General features: G+C 30.5%; 2 protein-coding genes across 2 annotated transcripts; both read left to right on the top strand.

The window, feature by feature from the left end:
• Window positions 1–1,548: 1,548 nt before the first annotated feature.
• Window positions 1,549–3,858, top strand: LOC140049273 (uncharacterized). Its single transcript, XM_072094119.1, has 8 exons — window positions 1,549–1,590; window positions 1,739–1,840; window positions 2,320–2,404; window positions 2,536–2,656; window positions 2,849–2,913; window positions 3,168–3,279; window positions 3,549–3,652; window positions 3,751–3,858. Exons 1-7 carry the CDS (start codon window positions 1,557–1,559, stop codon window positions 3,600–3,602), a joined length of 573 nt encoding a protein of 190 aa, XP_071950220.1. The 5' UTR covers window positions 1,549–1,556; the 3' UTR covers window positions 3,603–3,652; window positions 3,751–3,858.
• Window positions 3,812–6,091, top strand: LOC140044269 (adhesion G protein-coupled receptor E2-like). The gene is made up of 6 exons (XM_072088750.1): window positions 3,812–3,856; window positions 4,395–4,615; window positions 4,755–4,821; window positions 5,098–5,201; window positions 5,316–5,484; window positions 5,835–6,091. Exons 1-6 carry the CDS (start codon window positions 3,812–3,814, stop codon window positions 5,907–5,909), a joined length of 681 nt encoding a protein of 226 aa, XP_071944851.1. The 3' UTR covers window positions 5,910–6,091.
• Window positions 6,092–10,722: the final 4,631 nt, after the last annotated feature.

The following is a 10,722-nucleotide window of genomic DNA, read 5'->3' as shown; positions in this document are numbered from 1 at the left end:
AGCTTCCAATTTAAGCTTCCTAAAAAGTATATAGTCAAATTAAACCACTGTTTGAAACTGGAGTCTTTAGCAGTGAATATTCAAAACTAAATAAATATTCAATCAGGTTTTGGAAGTCTCTTGTAGTGTAGTTAGAAGAATACATGATGATATATTTATGTTTTTTTTGTAGTTGGATTAGTAGTGATAGAGAGCGAGATATCCGTTAATAGCAGTCTCGAACATGACGATAATTTTGATCTGAAGATTCAAGCTGAAAATACAGGTTTGATTAGACCAAGACATCAAGATCAACCTTATATCATACTTTGTTGCGAAGATTTTTAGTATTTTTAAAGGTCAATGACCTTTAACACACAAAAAAAAATAATTTTCCTTCCTTACTTTTTTTTGGTATATCTGTATACCCATAACTACACAAATCAGTTGACATGCACTTTATAATGTAATATTTGACTTGATAGTGCATTATAAGTATGTGTTAAACCCAAAAAATGGGTATGTTGACCTTTGACCTGATTTTTGAAGGTCAAGATATGGTCATATGGGTCCAATTTAATTTTATTTAATTCCTGGCATAAGTTTGTGCATTTTGACACCAAGCTCAACCATATACCATATTTTGTTGCGAAGATACAATTTTAGGATTATAAAATGAGGTCAATGACCTTTAACACCCCCAAAAAATGTTTCCCCACCTCCTATTCTTCCTTACTTTTTTTGGTTATATCTGTATACCCATACCTGCACAAATCCGTTGAAATCAGCTTCTTTGCAATTTTTTTGCAGATGAACCTTAATATGGTTACTAAACGAATATATTTTGTTATTTAATCTTTAATTAGATGTTTGTGTTGCTTGAGTGTAATGGTCTACAAAAAAAACAGAAGGAAGTCTTAAATCACAGCTGTTATGATGCAATGATTCGTCGATGAATCTCATATTCTTAACAATAAGTTATTTATTACTAAATCTAACAGCTTTAAAACTATTCCAAAAACTTAGGCATAAACCCACAAAAGTTCTACTAACTGTTGTAAGCCACATTTCAATCTGAAAAAATGCTTTTCTCAGCCTATGTTTTTAGAATTTTCCTTGTTTACTCCCAGCCTGGTAGATTTTTAGCTGTGTTAATAAACTAACTATGCTGTTTTATATAATTATTTTAATTTTAATAAGCTTATCATTATTGGGTTTTTTTGTTTGCTTCGATGTGGAATCTTCAGAAACAGAAATGGTAGGATGATTACAGTTTATTTTTTTACAACATACTATTTTTACTTAATGATATTTTATTTTTATTCCTTTCTCTTTTAACAAATTTAGACTACTTTTCGTAAATAGTTCGTATTTATGAACACAATAGGTAACAATTAAACAAATAATTCCAATCTATGCATGATCGTTAGAGAATAAGAATAATTCCGTTAGTAGATTTAGTTTTAGTTGTAAAGTTGTAACATACTTAATTCTTTTTTTAGACAATGGAATTATTCATAACTGAATTCCACGAGTTTGAACAAGGAGTTTTATCCGAAATATCGAACTTACAAGCAATGGAGCGGACAGTTTATGAGGAAGAAACATATGGCAAGTTCTTATTTATTTGAGCTTCCAATTTGAGCTTCCTAAAAAGTATATATTCAAATCAAAACTAAATAAATATTCAATCAGGTTTTGGAAGTGTCTTGTAGTGTTGTTAGAAAGACATGATGATATATTTATGTTTTTTTTGTAGTTGGATTAGTAGTGAGAGAGAGCAAGATATCCGTTAATAGCAGTCTGGAACAGGACGATAATCAGCTGGATTTTGATCTGAAAATTATAGCTGAAAATACAGGTTTGATTAGACCCATCACTTGCTATCTATTTAAGTCTATTTGAGATTTTTTCCAAATATGGTGATCGTGCCATTCTTTCAATTACAATAGTTTAATATGAAAGGACTATGAAGAGCATAGTAATTCGAATTTAAATTAAAGTAACATAACGACACAATAACACAACCGAAAAAAGCCAAATGCTTTGATGCTGCTAATCAGACGAAACTCATTTTTCTTTTCTCTATTCAATTTATTTCTATATGTTATTTGTTATTACTTTATTTTACAAATGACACTTCATACATTCATTCTTCTTGTTTTTTGGTAATAATTATTAATCATACGGCTTCTTGACCAATTTCTGAAAAAGATAAAACATATTCATGCTTCTTTTCTCTATATTTTGTATTATATGTTCTTTTTATGACTAAGAATATAGATTCGCTATTTTATTTTGGTAATTATTATTTGTAATTTTAATTTATTTTTCTTCAAGGTGATATGCTAATTATAGCATCTTACAGTAACAACACAATGGGCGAGAATGAAGCTGTAAATGAAAGTGTTGATATTTCTAATTTGTAAGTTATTTCTTTATATAAAGTCTTATTAAATATGTAGATTAAAAAAATGATTTCTAAATGAGAATAATTCTTTTTTTACTCTTTAAAACAAATCCTATATCTTACTTTTCTGAATTTCTTGCCATCAGATTTAAAGCAAACATTGCATTTAGATATTTCAACGGAATGGTATTTTCATGTAGCGTTTACGATTTCTATGACCAAATGCCCTTGGAAGCGAAAATAGAATTTACCATGACCAAGCGAATTGTAAGTACAGCAACTTTGAATTTCTTATATATATTTATACTGGGCAACCTCTTCAGTCAAAGACTGGTCTTCCAGAGAGGGCCCAGTTATGACCAATGGCTGTATGTGTACTAGTACACCGGGGTAATCCCCTACTGTTCTCAAACGATGTACTAAGTTCTTTAATGAGTAGTTTAATTAATCTTCTTCTAGAGTTCCTCAGTGACTAACAAGGATAAATGGGAGATGTTTTGCGTGTTCTTGGACGAAACACGAAGGTAAGTTTTTGCAATGCCTATGCATTACGGTTAGAGGATCTTTTTCACAAGATGGAGAATATCCTCGTATAATTCCGTACAAAGTTTTGTGTTACCTGACATTGTCTTACTTCGTGTTCTACTTGAAATAATTTCCGTTTTCTAGAATCGAACTCATAAACATGTTCTATTCTTCAGTGTTTATACTCTTATCTTTACTAAATATTTGTTATCGTGAATCAACAATGCTGCCTTCTGGTATTGTTCTTGTACAGTACTTGGAGTGATGCTGGCATGGTAACCACGTCGTATTCTCTGGATCAAGTGTCGTGTTATTCTGAACATCTAACGAGTTTTAGCGTGTTAATGAAAGTTACAACAGACAATGTAAGTTAGCAAAATAATGAAAAATATTTGTTTCGACTTTTTTCGTGTTTCGCTAGTGCTTCCATCCAAATCATATTTAACCCAAAAAGTGTGTATCACGAATGTTTAACCACCATACGATTGCATAGATTATATTTTGCAGAAAGTAAACCTTACAACACAAAAATATACGCCAAGTTTACTTTAATCTAATCTTTGTATCTAATAATCTTATTATGTTGTAGTTTATCAAAATTTCATAATTAATTATAAAATATTTATCCCTAAAGGTTTCTGTTGAAAACAGTGAAACTCTAAGCTTAATGTCAACAGTCTGTGTATAACTATCAGTTATTGCTTTGGTGATAACACTCATCATGTACTTCTCGTTTTCGTAAGTTTCGATTTTATTATATTTTTAATGCGTAAGGCATATTTTAACAACGTAGTATATTCGTAAACGAACATAATAATTTGACATTTAATTCTTAGAGAGTTGTGGAAATCTGTGCGCAATTCAATTCATAAGAACTTGGTGATTAATATGATTATAATGCAATCTCTGTTCTTATTTGGAATCGACAAAACAGAAAATGAGGTAAGTTGTTTTTTTTTTGTTTTTTTTTTCTTTATTCGTTTAAATTATACAAAATTATTACTTTACTTTTTATTCCCAAAAAAAATGGGAATTTGTAAAATCGAACTGTGTATAGGCACACATAAAAGCACAGAAGAAGGAAGAAGAGAGTCTATAAAAAAATCGGCTGATAATAATATAATAGGCACTTCAGCCCCCGTGAACGGCCCATGCATATTACATGAACTAACGACGTAATATAGAGCATTTCAGATATTTACTGATTGTTAAGCAAACAAGTATGGATAATACTAACGACGTAACCAAATAGAGAATTTCAAATGTTTACAAAAAGTATTGATAATAATCAGTGTTTCTTAATCTATTAAATAAAATATCAATAAAAGCATAATGTAATGAAGGAAAAACAATAATTAAAACTGTCAATGAGTCGAGCAGCCTTTCTTGTAAGAAAAATTTCTTGTTTAAATAAAACTTATTTTTATATTAAACTAATTTAAACTAAACCAACATGTTTCATTTTATTAACGTTTTTCAGATTGTTTGTAAATGCATAAGTATTCTTCTTCATTTCACATCACTTAATACATTCACTTGGATGTGCGCAGAAGCAGTATACTTACAGTCTAAGCTTTCTATGTCAAGTAACGCAAACTTCTACCTACTTCGGTATTATTTCATATTCTGTTATGGAGTTTCCTTCGTGATCGTTGCGATTTCTGTTGGATCATTTGCTTCTAAGTTTAATGTCGATAACCTGTAAGTTGTATCTTTATATAATGGTTTATGTTTACATTACGGTACAGATATCAGTAATTAGGTAGTGATGACCAATGCATCACTGAAGTTCTTAGTGTAGTGTTATTTTAATTATGTTTTTTTTAAATTGTTTTTCTAGATGTTGGCTCAGTCCAGAAACAGGAATGATATGGACGTTTGTAGCACCCGCAGCATGTATTGCTTTGGTAAGACCAATTAACATGACAGTTAAATGTATGTATGCATAAATGGCGAGGGAGAAAGATCACTGGAGACAAACTATAATTTGTTGAGATCATACTGTCTTTCGAATAAGATTTTAACCTGTTTTCTTTGGTCATGCGAAATAAACCAAACACCGCACCATTACTGCGTAATTAGTTCGTGGTCAATACCAAAAACAAATAGGCCTATACACTAATGTTGCTGTTATTATGAGATCCAAACCTCAAACTCAAAATCAAGTGTATTATTTTTTTCAGATTAATACAGCTATTTTGAACTACGTTGTCTTGACAATCTACAAAAGATCTGGAAACATGGTAGGAAAATCAACAGGAGAGAAAACAAAACTCAAACAGTTGAGGTTAGAAATAATTTTGAAATTACAATGTCTTTTAAATTATCAACTTTATAGAATATTGTTCGTTAGATATACGTTAGAATTTCAATTAATTACAAGTCTTATTAAAATGTACAGGAAAGCAGCCAAAGGAACTGCAATGCTTCTACCTTTAATGGGTACCACATGGCTCATTGGACCATTCGCTGTCAGTTCTGATACAACATTTATTGATTACCTATTCAACGTGTTGAACGGATGCCAAGGCATATTTATATTCGTCATCTACGGTCTACTTGATAACGAGGTATTATTACCGTTATTGCTGATTAGGCCTACAGTAAGATTACAACAAAAACCAGTGTCCCAAAATATTCTAAACCAGGTGGCGCATGACAAATTATATTATATTTAGGCTCATATTCTGGGAGTATGTAGTTTTGGTAAAAACAAAAGACACGATAACTCAAAACCAGTTTTTACTCAGGCATCCTTCTCACATCTCGTACAATTATTTTGTACAGTAGATTACCACATTATATGTTCCGATTAAAGTTTACGAAGAATATATCTTTTAGACTTTATTATGTATTTGTATGATTGTACGATTGCTATTTAATTCAATTATAATAATACTGGTATTTTATCGTTTCGTAGATAAACGAATGTTTTAAGAAGAGGTTTAAGAAAAACCGAATTACTACGTCAACTGTGACAACGCAAATGACTTGAAATTATAGTTATTTTCTTCACGCTAATGCAAACATTATGTCACCAAGGCTTAAGTGGATTGAAATGATAATATTCACATACGCATGTTATTGTAGTTCATTGATGCAATACTAAAAGATATTTCAGTTTCGTTTTCGATATTTCGTGGCTCTAGAATTATATTTTTTTCATACTCTGCATTTGTCACACATCAGATTATATTTGTATAAATAAATGCACTTATAATGTAAAATTGTATTTATTCATTTTTTATAAATAATTTACATAATATTAAACTAAAATGTATATAATAGCACTACACTTATTTAGTTAAAACCTACATATTAAAGAAAAAACGTTATGGTATGAATAATATGTGTCAGAAAGAGATTTGCTCAATCTAATTTTAAAATATCAATCAATTGTTCGGTCAATGTATTTATTGAATAATGTTGTTGTGCATATTGGAAACATAATTCTTACAAGCAGAACCTACATATCTACTGTGTATTAGTTTAATGACAATGTATTGTATCACTAATTATGATGATGAAATTAGGAATGTAAGTTAATTTTTGTGTTTTTTTTTATTTGTTTATTAGTAATAACATTGAAGCACATTTCTTCTGGGTTGAAATCAATACGGTTACAATCTTAAATAGTTTTCATGAGTGAAAATCTTAAAGAAATTATTTGTCCCCCTAAAGAAATAATATTTGTTTAAACTGTTGTTGTTGAATATGCCATTTTAATGTCACATAATAGCTATTCACTCTATCTAAATTTGAATCGAAAACAGATATTTGCCTGACATATCAACTGGAAAAAATGTGTATTTTCATAATTGAAAGCAATTTTTTTCCTTTTTACGGAAGTTATTAACATTATTAAAACTGTGAAATGGCCTATTTAAAGTTATCTTAAATGAATCTTTATTTCATGTTTTGGGGACAATACATCTTTAAGCTAATATTAGTAATATGAACTACAAATAGGCCTAAACTTGAAGAAATGTCTCCAAAAATAAAAAGAAAGAAGGTTTTCTGTCTCATTGTTGTATTATTGTCTAGTCATAGCTCGATTGTGAGTTTGAAAAGATATTTGACAGCTATGTATTGTAATTGCATTGTGTATACATTTCATTCATTCTGTAAACGATATATTATACTGTGTCAGTTGTATTCTTCTGCTAATTATAGTTTTATTAATACAACGATGTGAAGTAATATGTGAAGTACCTTTTGAAACATGATACAAATAATATTATTTTATAGTACATTTGATATAACAATGTCAGACGTCATAACACGTCTAATTTTATCATTGGCATTTCGTTAGTTTATTCTCGTATTAGTTATTTAGTGCAAATCAAAATTACCATCAGTGGAATAAGTTCAGTGACATTTTTGCTTGTATTTACACTGATTTTAGTATTTTGGTTTCAAAATGATACCAAAAGAACGTATTTTACTGTTAATTTTGGTTGGTACATACTACGTCATTTGTGATGCTGGTGAGTTTGAAAATAATTATTTCTATTTTAGTATAGCAGTATTTTTTGTACCATAATTATTACCCGGAAGTATCGGGTTGTTGTACACATATCCAACATTCCACATAGGCCTACTCAAACTTAACTAGTCGTCGATAAATTCTGAACCCATGGCTCTATGATTCAAAACATGTTAACCACGGCTAATAAACATCTTACATTTGCATGATAATGTAAATTACAAGAGGCGAAGAAAATTTAAAATTACTAGAGGGTGAGCTCGCTTCGCTCGCTCCCCCTCTAGGAAGTGTAGACGATGGTTCTCGAAATGATAATGTTCTCCTTATACATTTTCTGTCGGTTACCATTATTGAAAATGCTTGACATTCGTAAAACTGAACTACTTTGTTTCACAGTGTTTTAGATGGTTAATAACATTTTAAAGTATAGTTTTTATTGTTTGGTAGGGCCCTTTGGGGAGGCGGAGGTCATTTGAGGGAGGTGCTTATTCGAGGGATATATGTTAAATTTTTTAGTTCTAATAATAATGGTAACATTTATAATCAAATGAAATCCTCTCATAGATATGAAAAGTGGTAAAAAAGAATAACAAATGCTTGGTAAATTGCAGATAACAGTGCGGTGAATTCTACTACAAATAGTATAATTGTGTTATTATAAATATGTGAATGGACGTTTATTAGATAGTTGGGTTGTGTGGGGTGGGGGGGGGGGGGTTATTATTCAAAGTGATGTTTTATTGGAGAGGCGTTTATTCAAATGAATACCATCCTAATAATTATTAATACATTATTTAATTTAATCATCTTTTGAAACTAACTGCCGTGACAGAGTGGGCCCAAGAAAGAAGACATTACGGCTTGCAACATGGGCAGACATCTCGGTCCTAACGGGACACAGGAAGATAGCCTACAGTTATTCCTGCAAGCTTACTCAATAAAACTCAGCTATCGGGATTTCACTCGAAAAATGTCTTATCAAATCTCCCTATGTAATTTTATAATACTATTCCCCACAATATATTCTGATTCTTTATGGCGTATATTTAATTTGATCTTTATTAATTTGCAGTATAATTCCTATTATTTAACTACTGTACATTCACACACGTGTGGTATGTTTTAAAATAAACAAAAAACTGAAATGGCTATAATTAATGGCCAATTTTTTTTTCGTCTTCCAAAGGGACACTGTATTGATTGATGAAAAGTGCCTGTTTCCAGTCACCTTTAGGGTCAAATCTATTATTTTAACTGCTCCCTTGTGTATAAAAGAGAGAAAATATTTGAAACTAAGGTGAACTTATCTTAAACCCGGAAATTACTTTGACCGGGAAGAATTGAAATTGAGAGGAAAATCCAATGTTGAAATCATAAATGTTGTTAAAAAACTCTTTATAATATCTTCCTAAGATATAAATATGGAACAATAGCGTCGGCGTGCACACTAATGTTATCAAATCTACGTTTCGCGGTACATCTCGGATAGATAAGGTAGGTATCCAAGGCGGAGATTTGTACCGAAGTTTTTGCATTGTGCTCGCCTATGTCAGAATTAACCATAATTTATATATAGATTATGTATTCTTTAAAAATGATATATTTTCCTAAGGTGAACATGTTTGTATAATATATAATATAATTAAACACTACAAATATATTCATTAAGATAAAACCGCTTAAATGTTACACTTATGTTATAAATATAAAATCATGTCTGTTTGTTAGCATTGCTTGAATGTGGTAGATATAATAGATATGATTTAACATAAATACTATCGAAAGTATTATTAGTATTAATATAAGTATGAAATAATTATGTGTTAAAATAATACTAAAGAGGATACAAAAACAGAATACAGTAGGCGGGTCATTCTTCAGTAAGTGTCTAAAATCGTGTCCCGATACTTTGGTAGGATAGAGACTGAAAATTCATCATTAAAAAATAAAAATTCTTGACTTAAATCATAATCAACATTATTGTAAATATAATTAATTACATAAAACAAAGATAATTACATTGATATTGTTAATTTTTATAAAAATGTTTCAGGCAACCCCCTAAAATCCTATGTCCCGATCGTACATCTTTAATTTTATGATCGCCGTATATATTTGATAACAGGACTTTTGTTATCGAAAATATTGTAAAAAGTTAGTTAATCATGATTTCATGCGATTATATTCTTCGAAATACATCTCTACATACATTAAATCTCAAACTTTAAAGTTTTTGTTTGGAAAAAGCTTGTCCCGCAGTTTTGTGTCATTTCCGTCACATAATTTAAATGTACCGTCTACAGTTTAATGAATGGCGGTGAAAAAAATTGACTGTGCGTTGTAAACATACGAAGATATTGAAATTAAACTAGCCGCACATCATTTTCAATAAAAGAGGAAAAAAGCTAAAAAAAAACGAGGTTTTAGAAAAATTACAGCTGCGTACCTTTATTGAATGTCAGACATGCCTACGATGTGATCCTAGGCTGTCCAATGCTAAATACATCATCTCCGTCACGGTCAGCTCCGTCACATTTCCCAATTTAAAATGCCATGTTTATTATTAAGGGGAAGTAGCAGGGACCTATCTAATTTGTAAGTCCATTTTTCCCAATGCCTATTACGTAAGAAAAAAACAAGGCCATATACATGGACAGTCGCGTGCTCAAATTTTAGCTAGTGTTTACCGACCGACCAACCGACCGACATAGTGAGCCGTTTGCACGCGACTAAAAAGGTAGAAAATGTATGAAAATGTAAGGTGGTTAACCACGAAATATCCTACATTTGCATGATGATTGTAGTGATTAGTTACACATGTAAATATGTATGCAAATTTTGAATGAAGATTGATTAAAACCTGAGGCTAGCAGCCTCCGCGGCAGTCAGTACAATGAAAGGCAGTGTGTATCGGTGTTTTTCAATGACGATTGATGTCGACATGTAATATGTCTGTTTAGGTAGGCCTATCTACTAGTTATTAGGTAGGCCTACCTACTACTTATTAAGCTTTCTCGCGTTTGTAGCTTTTGGGACAAATACAATACAATGTTTATTACAAGTGTGACTCGTCAACACGGTTCTTTTAATTCAACTACTGTTTTTATTACTTCACCGAGCGTAACGTAGTTTGCATAATTTGCAAATAACAAACAAATATAATTAGCATATTAACAGAACATATGTGACATCTTTCCTTTTCTAACAAAATAAATTTCTAAAGTTTAATTTTTATCTTTTTTTTAAAAATTAATATCAAAAGTAAATTAGACACGATATATCACATTCTCATAAATAAATAATATTACTTTTCCTTAAACAT

Source organism: Antedon mediterranea, chromosome 1 (genome assembly GCF_964355755.1).
Source record: "Antedon mediterranea chromosome 1, ecAntMedi1.1, whole genome shotgun sequence".
In the NCBI taxonomy this organism is placed as follows: Eukaryota; Metazoa; Echinodermata; class Crinoidea; order Comatulida; family Antedonidae; genus Antedon; species Antedon mediterranea.
Note: the sequence above shows the minus strand (reverse complement) of the source record. Positions and strands in the feature narration are given on the sequence as shown.